This window comes from Euprymna scolopes, chromosome 8 (genome assembly GCF_053919585.1).
Source record: "Euprymna scolopes isolate OS-2025 chromosome 8, ASM5391958v1, whole genome shotgun sequence".
In the NCBI taxonomy this organism is placed as follows: domain Eukaryota; kingdom Metazoa; phylum Mollusca; class Cephalopoda; order Sepiida; family Sepiolidae; genus Euprymna; species Euprymna scolopes.
This window is the reverse complement of record NC_136489.1, coordinates 124,851,549-124,872,256: the sequence shown is the minus strand read 5'-3', so window position 1 is coordinate 124,872,256 and position 20,708 is coordinate 124,851,549. Positions and strand designations below refer to the sequence as shown.

At 37.4% G+C, this 20,708-nt stretch overlaps 1 protein-coding gene and 1 long non-coding RNA gene across 4 annotated transcripts in view; both read right to left on the bottom strand.

Annotated features, from left to right (window-relative positions):
- The window catches only part of LOC145283752 (ubiquitin thioesterase zranb1-B-like), a 578,310-nt gene that overhangs the window by 14,911 nt on the left and 542,691 nt on the right, over positions 1-20,708 (bottom strand). For all 3 annotated transcript variants that reach the window (XM_080132814.1, XM_080132813.1, XM_080132815.1), the window contains 2 exons: positions 6,529-6,647; positions 1,316-1,441 (listed from right to left, as the gene is read on the bottom strand). In XM_080132814.1, coding sequence (XP_079988940.1) covers positions 1,316-1,441; positions 6,529-6,647 — 245 coding nt within the window. The remainder of the gene's footprint in view (positions 1-1,315; positions 1,442-6,528; positions 6,648-20,708) is intronic.
- LOC145283756 (uncharacterized) overlaps positions 1-20,708 on the bottom strand; it is a 259,776-nt gene that overhangs the window by 21,639 nt on the left and 217,429 nt on the right. The window lies entirely within an intron of this gene.

The following is a 20,708-nucleotide window of genomic DNA, read 5'->3' as shown; positions in this document are numbered from 1 at the left end:
GAACCATCAGTAAAAATTTGTAGATGGTTAGGGTATTTCAGAAGAATATCGTTTTTTTCTTGGTAGGTATTAGGGTGGGTTTTCATTTTTGGGAGTTCGTTTAATTTTAGAATTGCTTTGGGTTTTTTGGAGAATCCAAAGTGGAGTTTCAAGAAGAATGTGTTCCTGGATATTTTCAACAGGCATTTCTGATTCCTATAGTATTGATTCCATTCGAAGACTAAACGGTTTTATAGATTTTCTTTCTGTTTCAATTCACTCCTTTTATCTTAGATTGAATGTAATTTTGTATGCTGGATTATTTGGGTGTGCTTTTAATTTAATGTAATATTCGGCACCCAGTTTGTGACTCTTTATATTTAAAAGAATCTTGTTAGTCTCTGCATAAAGACTTTCAACTGGGGATGTTTCTAAAAGCACCGAGTGCTAATCTCAGGCCTCCATGGCAAATTGGATCTAAAATCTTTAGGTAAAAGTTTCTAGTTGATTGGTATAGAAAACTACTGTAATCTTACATCTAATCAATGTCCTATATAGTTCCATTGAAGTTTCTTGGTATGCTCCCCACTTTGTGTGAGCTATTACACGTGGTAGTTATAGTCTTTTATTGCAGTTACTTCTAAGATTCTTCAAGTGAGGGATGAATGTTAGTTTTTTTGTTTTTTTTTTATCAAATATTAATCCCAGAAATTTGTGTTCATCTATGGTGGGGATTACCATTATTCGGTTCCAGTGTAGGGTCGTTATGAAATTTTCTCTTATGACTGAAATGTACGCATTTAGTTTTTGATTGAGAAAATCTATATTCATTTTCTGTTGCTCATTCGTCCAGTTTGTTTAGGCATTATTGAAGTTTGCGCTCAATGGTGCATATATATATATTTTGATCTGCAATACACCAGGAGATCATCTACATATGTATAAGGATCCCTCAACACAAGGGTCCAAATATTTCACGATGCTGTTCATTTTAACATTGAATAGTATCACGGATAGTACGCTTCATTGAGGGACTCCCTCTTCCTGGCTCATGGTATCAGAGAAAGTGGATCAAATTACTTTTCCCAAGCGACTACTTCATGACCATTTTCAAGTCTAATGTAAACAAGTTCTTGTTGAGCCATCCTCTTAACTAATTAAACTCTATCCAATTTCCATCACTACCAATCACTATGGTGTTGTCTCACTGACCACCTAATGCTCATTTATCCTTATTCTCGAGTGACCTTTGGGTTTTGAGAAGCTGTGACACCAGCTAAAAAAAAAAAAAAGTTTTAGAAAAGGTGGGAGGAGTCGAAATAAACTAGTGACTTACCTTGAAACCTAGCGTAACCTATCGTCTCTCCACGGAAACTTTTTACATATTTCACCCCATAGACGATAATCGGCCGACGAAGTATATGAGCAAGGGCAAATATATGCATTTGTTCCAGAGATGCACCTGAAATTATAAAAGGGAGGGAACAAACAAACAAAAATAAATAGTTGTTATAATATGCAAAAAAAAAAAAAAAAAAATTTAAATATTAGAACAGAGGCAATTTCAAAGCAACAAATCATTTTACACTTTTTACAGAAGCAATGTTGGGGCAATATTGGCAAACAGAAGATTCTCAAAAGGAAAAATCCTGAAAGAAAACATTTTATTCAGTTCCAGCAAATGAAATCATGTAACCATGTAGCAATGCTATATGTTTAACGAGCTGCATATCTGCAATGCATGCAAGACGTAAGACAAGTGATTGAAAAAAGTATCTGGTTCGGAATTTGACCACCGAAAATTTGATTTCTCTTCTTGGGAAAACAAACTCTTTAGAGATTTATTAAATCCTACAAAATTAATCCCCACTCCAGATATAGGAAGACACATTTTTATGTCTGTCTGTCTAGTGATAAAATAACCCATAATTCTAAAGTGTACTAGCTGTGTACCTCAAATTTTATATATATATATATATATATATATATATATATATTAGTAATGGGACGATTCCAAAATTTTTCCCGATTCTAATACAATTACTGATTCTGTTCTAAATTTCCAATTCCGATCCGATTCTGATTCTTTTAAAATTTATAAATATTTAATTAGAGATTTGTTTTATTTTTTTTGTAAATTTTCAAATTATTGCATAATCCCTCAGGTTATTTTTGTGTATATGTTTTATCAAATGCTTTCCTTGTAATTGATTGCAAATTGTAAGGCAACAAAAAATTTATTTGGATTTTAAAACAAAACTGTTGCAATATTTTGGACTTGTAATGGGGTAGGATCCCACACAGTCGGACGATTCTCTTTATAAACGATGCTGCTAGGAACTGACGAATCTAATTAATTCACGTTCTGCTACCAACCAATCAGAAACCAGAATTGCTCCACAAATATTAAACCATTTCTGTAGCAATTTCACATATTTCTATTATTATTATTTAAAACATTTTGTGTCCTGCTCTTTCACGCGAAGACTAATATATGATTACTTCATTTGATCACAAATTAATATACGAAAATATAATTTTATGCATAAATTTTTCAGTATTTACTTCAACAGTGCTCAATACATAGGTAGAGTTAGGTAGTAAGTTATGGAAATAACTATGGCAATTAAGCCACACAGAATATTCTGCGTTTCATTCTCGTGAGAATTCGTCAGGCTTATCCTGATGAATTCTGAGAATGAAATGCAAAATATTCTGTGTAGCTTAATTGCCATATATATTTTCATAACTTACTTTATATATATATATATATATATATATATATATTTTCAGACTGTAGATTATGTAGTTATGGGTTCGATCCTTGCTAAAAAAAAAAAAAGTCTAGCCATGCTGACGACAGCTGTTAGCCAGAAACACGTGTCCATGGATAACCTTTATATACATAAAAAATATTTAAAAAATAAAATTAAAAAAAAATGTCTCGTCAAAAAAAGTGAGGGGTGCGGGGTACACAATAAACGGAGGAGGGGGGGTGTAAAACTCCCACATCGTTTAGGAATAGAAAAAGCAGCGTTTCAAAACTGCTAATATCACTAATAAAAAAATAACAGATCATATATATATATATATATATATATATACACACACACACATTTGTCTTTACATAAGCAGTAGTTTGTTGCTACAAAGTTATGAGCATGTTTCGGTCTATTAGTATTTACTAACTAGAGACCTCATCAGGCAACAACCCTTATTTTCAAAACAGAATTCTAAATGAAGGGTGAAAATCTATCCTCAAGGCTTTTTTTTTTTATTATTATTATCATCATGAGTGTGAAGAACAGGGTTGAATTGGGTGCTAGTTTATTAGTTTATTCATTCTGGTATCTGTTTATTTACTTATTTATCATTCATTTTCCTGTTGGTGTTAGGGATTAGAGTTTGTGAGTTGAGGGGATTTGGTTCTAAAACTAGGGCTATACAGATGTTATCTTTAACAAGCATGAGGCTGTTCTTGGTCCATGTCTGAGACCTTCAAGGGTCAATGTGTCATAAAATTCTCTTGTTTTAAAAGTTTATTTCGATTTAATATGCTTATATCTGAGAAGAGGTTAGGAATTTACGCAGATCTGTTGAATGTTGTCTGGGCTTCCACTGAACGGCTGAAAAGAGGGAAGGAGGGTTAGAGGAGTAAAAAAGAGAAAGGAAGGAAGGTGGTAGAGGGAGATGGAATGGGGAAGAAGGAAGAGGGACTAAGAAAAGTAGAAAAGAAGGTGGCATCATTTAATAGCTCTGCTTTCCTCTCATCATCATTCAACTGTCAATATATCCATCATGTTAACTCTTATCCTCATGGTTTTGAGCCTTCATAAATGGTGACCTCAGATTAAAAAAAAAACTGAGTTGACTCCAGCTCAAAAAAATTGGGGCCTTATCACTAGTGATGTGCAAAGTTTGGTGATGCCCAGAACAAACAGTCTTGGATATGACCTTAAATTATATCCGATGATGAGGCCCCAGCTTGCGGGAGTGTGGAGCCACCCTTTGTCATTGCTCACAGGTCCACTCTGACCCGGAGTGATAATACTTGTTAGGGTCCCAATTATGGGTTAAATAGAAACGACTTGAAAAAAAAAAATATATATATATATATATATATATATATATATATATATATATATATATCTATTATATATATAAATCCGTAATCCTGTCTTAATTTTATTTTTATTTCGGACTATTAGTCTCATCTTTATTAGTTGTTGTTTGTTTGTTTTTATTGGTTCACAACGTTTCGGCCAACTTCCTCTGGCCTTCGTCAGGTGGTAACCGCGACGGATAGGAACTTCGAATCTCCTAACTGCATTCTCAGCCATCACTGCCATCCGTAGTTGTCGTCGTCTCACCACATTTTTGACCAATTACCTCTGGCACGCTTTGGGTGGGATTGAAACCGCTATCTTCAGACAATGTTCATCTGGAACCGTAGAGATTCAACGTCTCTATCAACTGCGCCACGGGCCCCGTGGCGCAGTTGATAGAGACGTTGAATCTCTACGGTTCCAGATGAACATTGTCTGAAGATAGCGGTTTCAATCCCACCCAAAGCGTGCCAGAGGTAATTGGTCAAAAATGTGGTGAGACGACGACAACTACGGATGGCAGTGATGGCTGAGAATGCAGTTAGGAGATTCGAAGTTCCTATCCGTCGCGGTTACCACCTGACGAAGGCCAGAGGAAGTTGGCCGAAACGTTGTGAACCAATAAAAACAAACAAACAACAACTAATAAAGATGAGACTAATAGTCCGAAATAAAAATAAAATTAACATAAAAATGCTCATCTCAAAATAAAATATTCCAATTAAGGAATAATATATATACGTAATCCTGTCTGTTTGTTTGTTTGTTCACAATTTGATTAATATATACAAAACTTCCTGCTGAAAACGGTTATCTATATAAATTTTATTTACTATAAGATTTTCTATATAAATAAATAGCATCACGATCAATATATATACACTATATTGAAGGCAATGTACATAATAGAACTAATCTAATTTGCATATTATATTAAAGAAAATATTTTTAAATAATTTGCTCAATTAAAATTACTGATTATAGTAATGTAATTGATGTAATTGTTCTATTTAAGAGTATTATTTAAAGTTAATTTATTTAAATTATTTTAATTCAAGTTATTTTGTACTATTTGCTAAACTGGCACATTTTAAGTAATTTTCACTGATATTTCACTTCCGGTTATGAACGGATATAGTTTTTAACCAAATCGAGAGATATGGTGATAAAATGATTTGTTTTAATTATTTATTTTCTATAAATGTAAAAGTTACAAATATTGATAAAAAAAATAAATAATTAGGCTAAGGATGATTTTATTTTTCAACGAAATATTTTAAATCGTTAGCCCTCTATCTCGGCTATAAATGTTGATTCATTGTAAGGTTAAAATTTATTTCCTACAGACGATTTTAAAATCATTTTTCAACTATTCACTTGACTGTCTGAATTTTATTATCGTTTCCATAATACTTTGAAAAAGAAACAAGGTAAAGTAATGCTTTTTATATCAGATATATTCCTGTGCGTTTTTTTTTTTTTTTTTTTTTTCACTTTTTTTTCTTCGATTTTCTTTTGAGAAAGATCTTATGTTTTCCTGTCTGGGTAATTGATTTAGTTGATAATATATATTTGTGTGGGGGAGTTTCGACGTAATTATGGGTTTTTTTTCAAGGGGAGGGGGTGTCGCTTTATGTCACAGCGTCACTCAAAGAAAAATAATTGCAGAAGTACAAAAATGCGGGTGTTTTTATCTGTTTAGTACTTCTGCAGTTTACGAACCGTGCTATTTTTTTAGATATGATTTACAAGTGTAATTCAATTTTTGCCGTAGCTTTTGTTTATTAAATTTTTATGTGAAAGTCTTTCCTTTATTAAAAATAGGGTACTTTTTAGATACACAACCAAGCATAGTTTATCCGCAAAAATCCTAATTTACATTTTTGGGAGCAACACAAACTGAAAACGGACCTGTACAGTTTTTTTTTTCTAGGTAATGTAGAACTTTCGTTTACATTTTTACCAGTGCTACAAGAAATGTCGTTTACCCAGAAGTTTTGGTTTCGAACCTGTAATTACATAAATATTTAAAAAATGCCAATTAGTATTGTGTAATACAAATATATCCGTAGCAAAGCTCAGGTAAATCGGCTAGTATATATATATATATATATATATATATATTCTATTAAAAAAAATTTCTTCAAAATCACTGGATTTGGCATTAAATAACCTGAAAAAGGGGTTGATATGCCATTGGATGCCCCCCCCCACCACCACCACCAATTTGAATGCTCAGGATCACTGCTCTGTCCTCCCTTTCTCTCTCTCTATAACACTACTTACCTTAATTATATGTCCCCAAAAGTATAAGTCCTAGTACAGATAAATATAAGAGAAAGAGATAGCTTGAATATGATTCGATACGCACTCAATTTGGATGCCTGAGGAATCACCCCCACCCAGCACTGCTTACCACGGAACATAATTAAATTAATCTTACCAGGTTGGCTAGCGAGGCTGAGGAGGACGGCCCAGTCATGCTGCCACTGACTCTCATCCAGGGTGAAGTGTAAGGACTGGGCTTGCATCGACTCATATTCTTTCCATCTTGGATAGAACCTGAAAAGAAAGCATACAAAAACAATTAGTTAATATTATTTCAATTGCTGCGAGACCTTTTTTTTTTTTTTTTTTTCTCATCACCACCATTTCAGCTATCCTCCATTCTGTACTTTAAAAAAAATTTTTTTTTTTTTTAAATATTTACAGCTAATTAATCTCAAGTGCAATAAAACAGACCATAATTAATTTGCACGTACCTTGAAACATGTCCAAAAATCTGCTTCATACAAAAAGTAAAGAAAACACTACACCCTCACGCCACCCACATACACATGCTGCCGTCGATCCAACGCAAAAAGTAGAAACAGAGCAATTGAGAGACTTCTAACATTTCATTTGGTTTTTAAGTGTAAAAAAAAAAAAAAAAAAAAGCAATGCAACAAAGGGAGACAATTTGGGATTATTTCAATTATTTTCATTTTTATACCATTTTCACAGCATTCGATTAAACTCAAGGTCCACTTTCTACTCTCCTTACGGTTAAGATAGTTTGATAACGTTGTACACACAGACCCAACACGCTGTAGACTCAGTCGTAAAGGAACATAAGACAAGTAATAACTTATAAAAGTAATAAATTTTTGTTTTTTTGTAATAACATTTATTTCCTCATTCTCACGCAACACATGACTTCTCATTACGGCCGTGACATCATCCACATCTCTAATGTGATAGTCTTTTTTCTTTTACTTTTTTTTTTACATAGGCATCACCACATTATCAAGGCCAAGAGGCCACTCAAGGATAAGGGTTAAAGAGTGTACAGTAGAAATTGGACAATATAGTAATCATTAGTAATGAAAATTTGGTAAATTTGATAACTTATATGGAACGGCTCATCAAGAACTTATTTACATTAGACTTGAACACAACCATATTGTAGTCAGCCGGAAAGCAGGAAAACGGAAGACAATTCCACAGGCGTGCAGTTCTAAGAAAGAAGCTTTGTTCATGGAATCTACGTTTAGGTTTAGGCACAGATAAAGAGTGGGGGGAATTATTGATAGTGTTTACAGCTAGACGAGTGTTTCTTGTGAAAGTTTGGCGAGGGGGGACCATAGATTGAAGCTCAGTTGAACATTTTCCATGAAAATAACGATACATCAGAGACAAACTCGCAACATCTCTTCTGTGAGATAGAGGTTGCAAGGAAGAGAAAAGGACATCTCCTACGAGGCTACGAAGTCTATTTTGAACTCTATCAAGGCAGGCCAAGTCCTTTCTAGCAGCTCCTGCCCAGATGTGGCAACAGTATTCCATCCTTGGACGTACCTGGCTCTTATATAGATAGAGAATAGCATCTTCTCTCACATTATCTCTCTACTTTTTATAATTTTTTTTCTTACAGCAACGTCATTTTGCATTTTGTATGTATGCGTGTCCACATTCTGTTACAGAGAGAAGTAGGCGTCAACAACAAACTATGCAGCTGGAACTTACTGTCATTTTCTTGGAGGACCTTGGGACATAGTACTATTTTTTTTTTTTCTATTTTTAATCAATCCCAAAAAAGTAGAGAATAACACAATACTGGTGAAGGTATTAACCTCCTGAATCGGTCATGTTTAAATTATTTGTGTATAATGAATCCTAATAGAAAACCTGGAAAGATGGCTACAAGACAGAGATGTGCGTTACTTTTAAAAACTTTCCAACATCACCTACAGATGACGATGTCATCGACAACAAAATGAACAAGAATATGCAGCAAGCAGTTAAGCTCGATGAAGACAGTTTCAAAAAGCTGCAAGACGTGTCACAATCATTAGGACTTGCCAAGTGAATACTGTAAAAGAAGCACTCGTCTAGCTGAAAACACTATCAATAATGTCCCCCACTCTTTATCCGTGTCTAAACCTAAATGTAGATTCCATGAACAAAGCTTCTTTTTTAGAACTTCACACCTGTGAATCTGTCTTCCATTTGCTTGCTTTCCAGCTGATTACAATATGGTCGTCTTCAAGTCCAACGTAAACAAGTTCTTGATGAGCCGTTCCCCTTAAGTAATCCAATTTCCCAAATTTCCACTACTAACGATTCCTATGACATTGTCTCATTACACTCTTTAATCCTTATCCTTAAGTGACCTCTAGGCCTTGATAAGTGGTGATTCCTATGTAAAAAAAAAAAAAAATTTGTAAAAATGTCCATACTCAAGTTTTTTATGTCTTAAATATCACAGTATTTGCTTTTGACTAGTTCTTTTTTGTAGAATATAAATTTGTGTATTATACCATTCAATTCAGTTTCATGTCATACACAGGGCAGATTAGATGGCAAGTACTTCTAGAGTGATCCTATTACTTAAAAAACAAAAGTCATAGGGCAAAACGTGTCATTTTGGGCCATTTTAGGTCATTTTTTTTTTTTTTACCTCTTTTGAGTCCCTGGGAATGCAACAGGAATTTTTGCAAAAATTTTTTTTTTTTACTGTGCACATCTATTTAGTAAAATACAATTTGTGGAAAAATTTCAGGAAAAACTAATGGACGGTTATTTGGTCTAACAGACACACGGAAGCACAGACGTCACTGAAAACATAAGTCCCTCTCCGATAAATCAGGGGACCAAAATGATAAAGTAAAACAAAGGTTCTTTTTGATTGACATAAGAATAATGTAGTTATACAATAGAATGGGGAAAAAAAAATTAAATAGATTGCATTTGTATTACTATACACATAGATTCGAAAAAGTTGTCAAAAAAACAAACATATAACAAACGTTATCAAAGGTAAGATAATTTTTTTGTAACATGTTTATTCAGCTCGAAAAATAGTGTTTACCGATGTATTGGAAAATTTAAAATGGCACCGAAGTCTCTGCTGAACACGGTAAGTTTGGGAAAATGAGTTAAAAATTAAAAAATATACAAAATACTGTTAGAAACTCGCTCAATATATGTTACCGTAACATGGGCTGACATATATTCAGTGGGTTTTTTAACAGTATTTTGTATATTTTTTAATTTTAATTCATTTTCCCAAACTTACCATATTCAGTAGAGACTTTGGCGCCATTTTAAATTTTCCAATACATTGGTAAACACTGTTTTTCAAGCTGAATAAACATGTTACATTAAATAAAAACAAAAAAAATTATCCAGTTAGTGAGAAAAGTAACTTATCTTGCCTTTGATAAAATTTATTTGTTATATATTTGGTTTTTGACAACTTTTTCGAATCTGTATGTATAGTAATAGAAACGCAATAAATTTGGAAATTTCATATAGCTTGGGGTCACTATGAGGCCACTAGAATCTTGTCTGCAAAAACTATTTTCCATATTCTGACAAATACCAATATGGATCCCTTCAACCATATTTCATCAAAAACTTGGTATTAGTAAGATACTGGATGTATTATGTGATCAATGCTTCAAATGGTTCAGCCATGTGCAACATGCCACCTTTTGAATCAATTTCGTAACGATGCCTCCGTTCAGTCTCGAAAGACAAAAGATACCCCCTGTAGAGGCAACTGCGTATGTAATTATGTGGCAAGGGTTACACAATCTTCAACCACACCTTGGCAAGGAAAAGTTCAGGATAACTGGAAACACTGCCGAGATAAGCGGAAAACACATACAACACCTGGAAGTCCTAAATGATCACCCATCTGGTACTGGCCAGGCTCATCATTGCTTAATTCCGGTGATCTGATTGGAATCGGTGTGTCAAATGTGATTATGCCATATAATTTCATAACACGCCTTGATATTAGAGGCACTAGAAAGTGCGGTAGACCAGAAAAGATCCAAGCACATAAGAGTCAATATAACTACATGCAATCTGACTGATATCAACCCTTTGGATTGGACTGTATGAAGAGGAAGTGTGAGATGTTGCTCAGTTTGCAGTCTGCATCACTTGCAGCATCTTAAATACCAAAACATGATGAATTATCAGTGCAAATAGGACTACTCACATCCTCAATATACAAAAATAATTTTTGATAGTTTTCGTCCAGTCAAAAAAAAAATAAAAAATGTGCATATGCTTTAAATAACATTCATCTCTTAGTTTAGGGGTTTCTAAACTATGGCCCACAGGTCAGATCCGGCCCATTAAAATCTTTAATACAGCCTGCAGAGCTGTTAAGGAAAACAAAAATATTTATGAAAATTTTTTTAATGGAAATGTGTGAAAATAGAGTGGTGTTTTTTTTTCTTTTTGTTCAGAAAATGATTTAAAAAAAAAAAAAAAAAAAAAAAAATGAAGTTTTGGAGAACCAGTTTTACTAAAAAAGCAAAACTAATGAGCAAAACAGTAGAAAAAACGTTTAGGCCATTTTTTTTTTTTTTTAATATATTTTGGCCATGTAGCTCTAATAAATCAGCAATATGTCCCCTCACCCCCTCGTTTGAAAATTTTGGGTACCTCCGTTTTAGTTCATTGCTATTGGTCATATACAGTGCCTTTTGAAGAAGCATGTTCTTTGATTGTTGCCAAAAATAAGTAAACCGCAAAAAGAAAAACCCATCTTAAATTGTCTTAACTGAAACAGCTGACAAAAAATGACAATTATATCAAATTAGTTTCATAAAGAAATAGTGATAATTATTTTTAAGCCATATCTTTCCATCTGTCAAAATAGACATGATCATCATATTTAGTTTTAGAGCTGTTTTAGATGCTAGCATATATATATATAATATACACCATCATATATATTACTTAGAGGCTTCCCGGCATTGCCTGATTGTAAATATCATATTTTCACTAATGTAGATTCCGTACTTATTATTATATTAGTATGGGTGCTGAGTGTGTTGAGCAAAAAAAAAAAAAAAAAAGTGGTAGTAGGAAGGAAGGCAGGCTCAAACCCGTACCGCGAAGGAGGAAAAGAACGGGGAAAAAACCTGACGTCATGCTGTTACGATGACCACCAAACCGGAAGTGACATCGGTTTAAATTAAGGTTAGAAAATCGAAAAGAGGGGATAACTTTCGAAAATATCGGTGAAAAAACCGACCCCTCCCTGTTGAAAAGTGCCCAGTTAAGGGTGAAGAAATTAATGTTTTAGCCAATTTTTCGGTACTTGTCGTCTGAAGGGTCGAGCTTCAAAACCATACTGATCTTGTGAAAATTCGTCGCTTCTGTCGAAAGTTTTAGGCAGACATGCAAACATACATGCATAAATTTATATATTGGTAGCTCAAATTTTCGACCCAAACAAATTAAAAAGCTTGCCCTATCTCTGAATACCCTTTATGTAAAATTTCAAATGTTTAGACCAGAAATTGTCTGAGTAATTTGGTAGAGACCGCAGCGGTCAAATTAAAAAAAAATTTGACCCCTATTATGACCCCTTAACTTTTATTGTTTGGGGCTCAAATCACGTTATTAAGTTAGATCCATGTCCAAGGAACCTATATCTAAAATTTCAATTGTTTATACCCAAAATTGGTGGAGGAGTTTGGTAGAGTTCTCAAAGGTCAAATCGTTGAACTTTGACCCCTTAACAGCCAAATTTCTGGCTGAAAACCGATTACAAAGAATTTCCCAAATCTCACTACCCTGTATATCAAAATTCGAGTCTGTAGACCAAAAGTTGACGGAGTTATTGTGCAGGGAAATGTACACAGACAGTTTAACTTTTATAGATATATAGATTATACTGGACCCAATATATAGTAATGATTTAAAAAGATAAAAAAAATGACTCGTGCGCCACCACCGAGAATCAAAACCAAAACGTTTAGTTTATAATTTACTTTTTCCTTTGATGTTAATGCCTGAGTCATGAAGACATGTTTGCTGCAAAACTAAAAATTAGAATATGAACCAATAGCTATTACATTAGGCATGCATATTCGTAATGCTGTCGCTTGAACTTCATCTGGTAAATTCCATTTTAAAAAATTTTTTTCACACTTATGCGCCGATTTTTCCTGGCTAAAACCCAAATATAAAGTTTCGCATGATTCAAATACCCTGTATATTAAATTTCATATCTGTAGACCAAAAAGTAACAGAGGAGTTTGGTAGGTAAAATTTTTTTGAACAAATATATACATACATGATGATTGCAAACCTCTTGTCAGATGAGTGCCACTCTCTCAGACACTTAATGTCCATGAGCCCAGAAATTACTTCTTTTTTTTTTTCTTAGTTCTACTGGTGAATTCACACGCTCACGCAGGCATGATACTGAAGACGGTCATTGAGATCAATTATTACATGTTTCCAGCATTTCAAGCCTCCATGCGTCATAACTTTTCCATCGCCACAGGACCATTTTTATAGACAAATGCCTGAGGGAGTATCTATACACAGGTGATGTTACAGAGTCTTAGCTTTGTACGACAGCTAAGTCTTTCTCTCGGTTCAAAATGTTGAGATCCAGCAACAAGCAAGAACAAGATAGCCAGCAACAAGTTAAACTGCAGACCAGCTTAATGCGGGTACTGGTCTCCCGCTTTATGGTTTTATAAATCAGAGATTTGCTTCTCCTAGAAAGGTTGCCTTCACCACGGCTTATGGGAGCCCTCTCCACCCCAACACACATGGTGCTAGTTGGCCGTTGACCCCGAAAACGGGTTCATACATACATAAATATATATAGAAAGAGGTTTGTGTCTACTATAACCCTTTTTACGCAAATACTACACAAGTATAAATCATGTAGAATATCTGCATGAATATGATTACACGTAATAGTTAACTGAAGATGATGATCTCATAAGAAAACCGAAAATACTAATAGGGAATTAATTAAAATGGATGTTTAGAAGAATATGCAAATTAGCTAGATCTTTTGCAGATGAATGCAATTCAACGACCCATATATAGCAAAGTTGTATAGAGTACCAAGTGCCGAAAAAGGAAACTAAAAAGAAGGCGAGAAAAAACAAGGAGGCAGGGTCCCGTTCCCCGTCCCCTATGAATGTAGAGAAGACTGTCTCTACGGTGCAGCCACCCAAAACCCCTACCCTAACCTCATCGGCTGAACCAAAATCCCCATCCCTTTTCGATACCCCCCCAACCGGTGCCCGCTCGTTGTCCCGGGAGAAGCCGGCGACAAAAACTAACAGCGGTAGAAGAGCCGCCTCTGTATCTCCTGTAAGGAGTGAAAAGACGAAAAAGCTCCCCTACCTTCCTGGAGACCGGATTTGCGAAGTAGACCCCCTTCACGCTGACACGTATATAACGCAGCGCCATAGGGGCCTGATTAAGCCGCTTAGAGAAATGAAAATAATCGACGGGAAAAGTGTTACCAACCCTAAAAACTTCCCAGACGCCCCCCTAGTCATGACCTTTGTGCGCCATACAAAAACTGGACGCACGAAGGCCATGTGGAATATGATCGACGACGCCAGGGGGGCGATTCCAGATTTAAAGTTGGTGGAAGAGAGGCATGACTCCCTCGATCAGCTGGCGCCGAGATGCGAAGGTAGGGTTCCTATTTACGTCCACCCTTGTTTGTATAGAGCCCTTAAATTAACGTTTCCCCTGGATGTCGGAGGTATTGCGCGAGACGGACGAGTAACGTCCGAGTTGCTTTCGGGCAACCTCGCCCAGTCCTGCGGCACCCTTTCTAGCAAAGACTTTAGGTCGGTGGTTGCGGATATCTAGACACAATGGCCACGTCCTTGAGCTTGTGTAGTTTGAACGTTAGGGGCATGAGGTGCCGAAGCAAAGCCGCTAGGGTACTGAGGGACCTCATGTCGATGAATATAGATGTGGCTGCGTTACAGGAGACTCACTACGATTGCGTTGACGATCATCGGGTGCTGGAGGGGCATTATGATGTCTTTTCAACATACGGTGATAGTCAAAGTAGGGGGGTTTCTTTGTTAGTTAGGCGCACCCTTTCTGCAACGGTTAGCGTTGTTCACGCAGATGCTGATGGTAGACTGATCGTGGCCGATGTTGCCGTGGCAAATAGAGCGTTTTGAGTCGTCGTGGTGTATGCGCCCAATTGCGTACGGGAGCGGGTTTCCTTTTTCCGGCGGTTGGAGGTGTTTCTCGGGGGTTCGGAACGGTTAATACTAGTGGGTGATTGGAATGCCATCCTTGACCCCAGGGCAGATAAGGTGGGCGGGACTAGCGGGACGGATGGGTGTGAAACCAGTCTGTCGGACCTGATCGCTAGATGCGATCTGGTAGACAGGTATCGGGTGGATCACCCGGGGCGGGAGACGTCGACGTGGCCCTCTAGCAGGCCTTCCGCTTCAAGTACTTACTTGGATCGGTTGTTAGTTAGAAGAGGCAACATAGAATACATATCTTGTCCCACGTTCCACTGGTTAGGCCACTCTGACCACAAACTACTTGTGGCCAGGTTAGACTTAGATAGCAACCCCAAGTTAGCTGGGTACTGGAAGTTAAATACCTCCCTACTGGAGATAGGTGACTTTCGGGAAAGGCTAACTAAACACATACAGAAGGGATTAGTGGGGGCGGTTACCGGGAGTAAGTGGTGGGTAAACGCCAAATCTAGCATTAGAGACTTCTCTGTCAAATATGGCCAACGCCTCGCGCTAGATAGGGCCAAGGCAGAGAAGCGTCTAGAGGATAGACTATCCCGGGCGGTGGCTGGGGGGGATTCCCTAGAAATAGGGTTAGCTAAGGCGGATCTGAGTCGTTTGGCTAGCGAGCGATATCAGGGCCAGGTAGTTAGGGCTAGAATTAAAAAGATGCCCAACGAAGCTGTGAATGTTGACAAAGCCGAACGAGTCTATTCGCTCGGGCGCAAATCGGATAACTACATTCGTAAAATTCAGAGCCCGGAAGGGGACTCCTTAGTGTCGGCTCGGGGGATTTGCGAGCGGTTTCGAGTGCACTTTGAAGATCTCTTTGCGCAGCTGTCCAGGCTCCGCGTCCAGGAGTTTGGCAACTATTTGGCTGGCTCGCCCCGCCTGGAGGCGGCCCGAGCGGCTGGTTGCGATGGTCGGGTTACAGAGTGTGAGGTCATAGCTGCTATGAAGCAGGTCGCCTATAACAGATCACCAGGACTGGATGGACTACCCTACGAACTTTACTTGAGGATGTCGCACATGTTTGTTCCGATTCTGACGGGTGTGTTTAACCACTGGTTTGACACGGGATCTATCCCGAGTCAGGTTACCAAAGGAGTGGTCACACTTCTGAAGAAGAACGACACACATGTTGGGGGGATAGATGATTTTAGGCCAATCACGTTGCTGAATACGGATTTAAAAATCCTGGCCCGAGTGCTGGCGAATCGTTTGCAGATTGTTATCGCTGACTTGGTCGAACCGGATCAGAATTACGCTGTGAAGGGAAGATCAATTCAAAATAATTTGCATTTGATACGTACAGTCATAGAAAATTTAGAAGACGACACTGAAGCCGCGCTGATTAATTTGGATCAGTCCAAGGCGTTTGATAGGGTGGATCATCGTTTCCTGATGGCTGTTTTAGAGACCGCCGGATTTGGATCCGGCTTCTGCAGATGGATTTCCATTTTGTACGCTCGGCCGACGGCAGTTGTGCAGGTCAACGGGGTGCGGTCGGCGCCGTTCGCGGTTTCTCGGTCGGTGCGACAGGGATGTCCGTTGTCGCCCTTGCTGTATGTCCTCGCGCTGGAACCATTCCTTAGGAAAGTGAGGACCAGGGTGGCTGGACCAGCCCTGCGCGGAATTGCTCTTCCTGGCGGTGCGCGAGCCAGGGTTTCCGCGTTTGCCGATGATGTCACCGTATTTGTTTCGAGCGTCGTTGATATTATTACGGTGATTAAGGCTCTCAAGCGTTATGAACAAGTTACAGGGGCCGTAGTCAATCTCAGCAAATCCGTTGGCCTGAGGTTGGCCGCTTGGCGGGGCTCGAATGCTTTGCCTGGCGCATTTGTCTGGACGGATGGCCCGGTCCGTATTCTGGGTGTTTGGTTTGGACCCGGTCTATGTCTAGATAAGAACTGGTCGGAAGTACAGAGCAAGGTCGAAGCGTCTGTCAGGGTTTGGCTTCGAAGGGGATTGTCCCTTAAAGGTAGGGCGGAGGCATGCGCCACTTATGTGTTTCCGCTGATCCTTTACCGATTGGCTGTACTTCCTCTGCCTGCGGTCCACATGGCGGCCTTAACGCGTGCGCTTTTCTTACTGTTGTGGAATGAGCGACGGCCGCTTGTCCGTAGACAGGTCTGCACTCAACGTCTTGAAGATGGGGGCCTGGGGATGCCTGACCTGGCTAGCCACAAAAATGCCGAAAGGTTGGCGTTCCTGGGTAGAACTCTGATTGAGGAGTCTGATTGGGGTCCCGCGGTCGGTGCAGCTTTTCCCGACCTTATCCCCAATCATTTAATTGAATGCCAAAGAAGGCCGAGAGGGCAATCAAGATTCTTCAACGAATGCCGAAATGCGCTTAGAGCGATGCCAGGGTCCTTGGACCTTGCACAGCCTAGAAGGGCATTATATCGGGGATTAGTGGTGGGGACCGCTTCGGACCCGCTTGGGGAGCGGCTGCAGCTGTCGGAGGGGGAGGTTCGCTCTCTGTGGAATTGGGTGCCAGGCCGGGGATACCTTAACAATTCCGAATTTTCCCTGACCTGGCGATTGGTTAGAAACGCTCTACCCCTCAATGACATATTGTTTAGAATTGATATGGTATTTAGTCCCTTTTGTCCACGGTGCGACGAAGATAGCTTAGAAACCGTAGAACATGCTTTTTATACTTGTTCCAAGCTCCGTGAATTCTGGGAGTATGTCAGTGAGGTCACGGCTCGCATCGTCCCCGATCAGGTGACGATCCTGGATTTAGCATCCGTTGTCTACAACGCAGATCCCTTGTGGCCTAGGGAGGAACGAATGGTGTTCCTAGCGACCTTGGCCGTAGCTAGACTGGTAGTGTGGGTTTCACGCATAGAGATCGGGCGTGGGGGGGAGCCACCTTCTCATCGGGATCCGATTTTGTATTTTAAACACCAACTTAAAATCAAAATCAGATGCGATAGAAGGAGGTTATCTCGCTCACAGTTTAGTAGGAGGTGGATTCACACCGCTAGTTTATGTGTGTTTGTACGAAACAAGCTTGAGTACGTGTTCCCTGCCTAGGCATGGCACACGCCGACCGTAAAAGCAACCCCCAGACCAGATCAAGATAATCCCGTAGTGGATCAGTCCCTTAGCTAGTTGGTATAAATGAGTTCCATGTCCCCAATTTTTATTTTTAGGTGTTAGGATACCTCCAAAGAAGCCCAGTCCTGATTAATTTATTTTAGTCCCAACCCGTCCCGATGTTATTTTTCTTGGAGGTCACCGAATATCCCTTTCCCCCCCCCCTTTATTTTGTCCGTAGCTGTGCCCACTCCCTCTTAGGAAGTGCTCCCTTGTTTTCGGCCGATACCGGAAAACAGGAAGCATTTCAAAATCAAATAGGTAAGGGTGGGTCAATACTAACACATTCACCGTTTAACGTTTTATTTGGTTCATTTATTTTTTATTACTGTTATTTTTCTTTATTTTGGGGTGTTTTTAAGGCTCTCATTATCCCCGCCCATCATCCGCATATATCATACACATCACAATTTCATCCGCATATATCATACACATCACAATTTCCATTTTGTCATTATTTCATTGTAAATATAAAGTCAAAAAAAAAAAAAAAAAAAAAAAAAGCCATTGTATATAATTTTATTGTTTAAAAAAAAAAAAAAAAAAAAATTTGTACATATTGTCATCTGGGGCTTTAAGTAGATCCAACCCCTAGAGTGAATGCGGTATTGTGGTGATTGCAACTAGTGATAGGGAATAGACAAGTGGACGACCCCCGACACCCATCTTCCCCCCCACACCCTTTTTGGCCTCATGCCACATTTAAAAAGAATTAGTTGCCTGTTTTATATAATTTTAACCCTAAAATTCTGTAAAATTTGTGATTTTTCTTCTTAAATAAATATTTAAATAAATAGAAAAGAGGCTTGCCTTTTTTCTGTTGTTCTTGGCCTTTGGGCTAGGATGAAAGGGTAGTATCTGTTCCGGCAGATACTGCAAGCAAAGACCATATGTGGGGGAAACCCCACATAAGACCTTGGTCAATGTAGGGGCAACCCTTCATACCAATTGTCACTATCCAGCTACCCTACTCCCCGGAGAGTTGATCCCCATTTCCCCTTCACTTCTCACATTAAAAATTGGCCTTGTGCCTAATTTGCTCGGTGGGGGAGAAAATAAACACCATGTTGTTCTTGGCCTTTGGGCCGGGATCAAAGTGTAGTATCTGTTCTGCAGATGCTGCACTTGAGATAATTTGTACCAGCCAATGGAGAGGAAACCCTCTATACTGGGACAATTATTATTTTTGGTAACCAGAGTGCCCCCTTTTTGCCTACTTTTAGGGGAGCTGGTTTTTACCCCACATTAAAAACGGCCTTGTGCCTAATTTGTTTTGGTGGGGAAGCAAATAAATACATTAAATAAATAGAAAGAAAGCTTTATAATATGAATATCGATAAAGAAAACCCCCAATATAATATACACCACCATATATATTATATATTATAAATATATATATTATAGTATATATGTATATATAATATATACTATAATATATATTATAAATATATATATTATACACTATAATATATATTATAAATATATATATTATAGTATATAACTATAATATATATTATAGTATATATGTATATATAATATACACCATCATATATACTATAATATATATTATAGTATATATTTATATATAATATACACCATCATATATACTATAAATATATATTATAGTATATATTTATATATAATATACACCATCATATATACTATAAATATATATTATAGTATATGTATATATAATATACACCATCATATATACTATACATATATATTATAGTATATATGTATATATAATATACACCATCATATATACTATACATATATATTATAGTATATATGTATATATAATATACACCATCATATGTTGATTTTAGATTAGTTTTATATGCTAGCATACGTTGAATGGGACTTCAGTGTTCATGGCGAAAATATAGCTATTTTTTTCTTCTTTTGCATAACCTGTCTTAACAGTTTCTATAAATAGAACCAATATAAAACTAATGATCACTTCTTAACATCAAACACCTGGAAAATTAATTTAAAAAAAAAAATGTTTAATAAAATAGCGTATAAAACTAAATACTATAATACAGATGAATAATAACTTCTAAAAGTCGCCTTCACTTTTGTTCATTTCCAGCTTAATATCTGCTCAAGTGCCACCGTTACTTCCTGATGCTGTTCAACCTTATCATTTCCAGTTGCACAGATGAGAGACCTAATTACTCCATTAATCAATAAATGATCCTGCTTACTCATCAACATCCCCCAAGCCCCTCTCCTTCTGCCCATCAACATCCAACAAGTAATTGCTAATTTATCAAAATAGATAGCTACACGGTTTATATTAGCATCCATTATACAATTAGAATTTCAAAGCAAATAATCATTATCTAAAGTTATAATCAACGTTTCAGTTTGATTCATTGTAATAAATATTGATTCTTTTCTTTTTTATGTGTGCAAATTTCAATAAATAAAAAAAAGGATTTCGAAGTTCAATAAAGGATTCTTTTTATGTTTATTACTTGTTGCATCCACAACCAAAAAAATGAAAATATTGATAGAATTTATAAGTTGATGACATGGATGGAGTCTGTGTCGGAACAGTGATAAGGGGATGATTGCTATGCAGAACTAATTTCAAGAAAAAGTGGAAGGAAGAAATAAATAAATAGCAGAGATTTATTTATTTATTTTAAGTTTGTAAACAAGCTATAAAAAGCAATCTAAGAACAATCAATAGGAAGCATCCATTGCGACCAGCAAATGTTTATTTTGGTATTTTTAGCAATACACAGCTGTTGAGTGAAGAGCGGTAGAGAGAAGGTGCAAAAAGAGAAAAGGAGGTGCAAAAAGAGGAGAAGGAGAGGGGGTGCAAGAGAAAAATAACAGAGGGGGTGCAAGAAGAAAAACAGAAGGGATGCAAGAAGAAAAAAAGGAGGCTGCAAGAAAAAAAAGGAGGCTGCAAGAAAAAAAAGGAAGGTGCAAGAAAAAAAAGGAAGGTGCAAGAAAAAAAAGGAAGTTG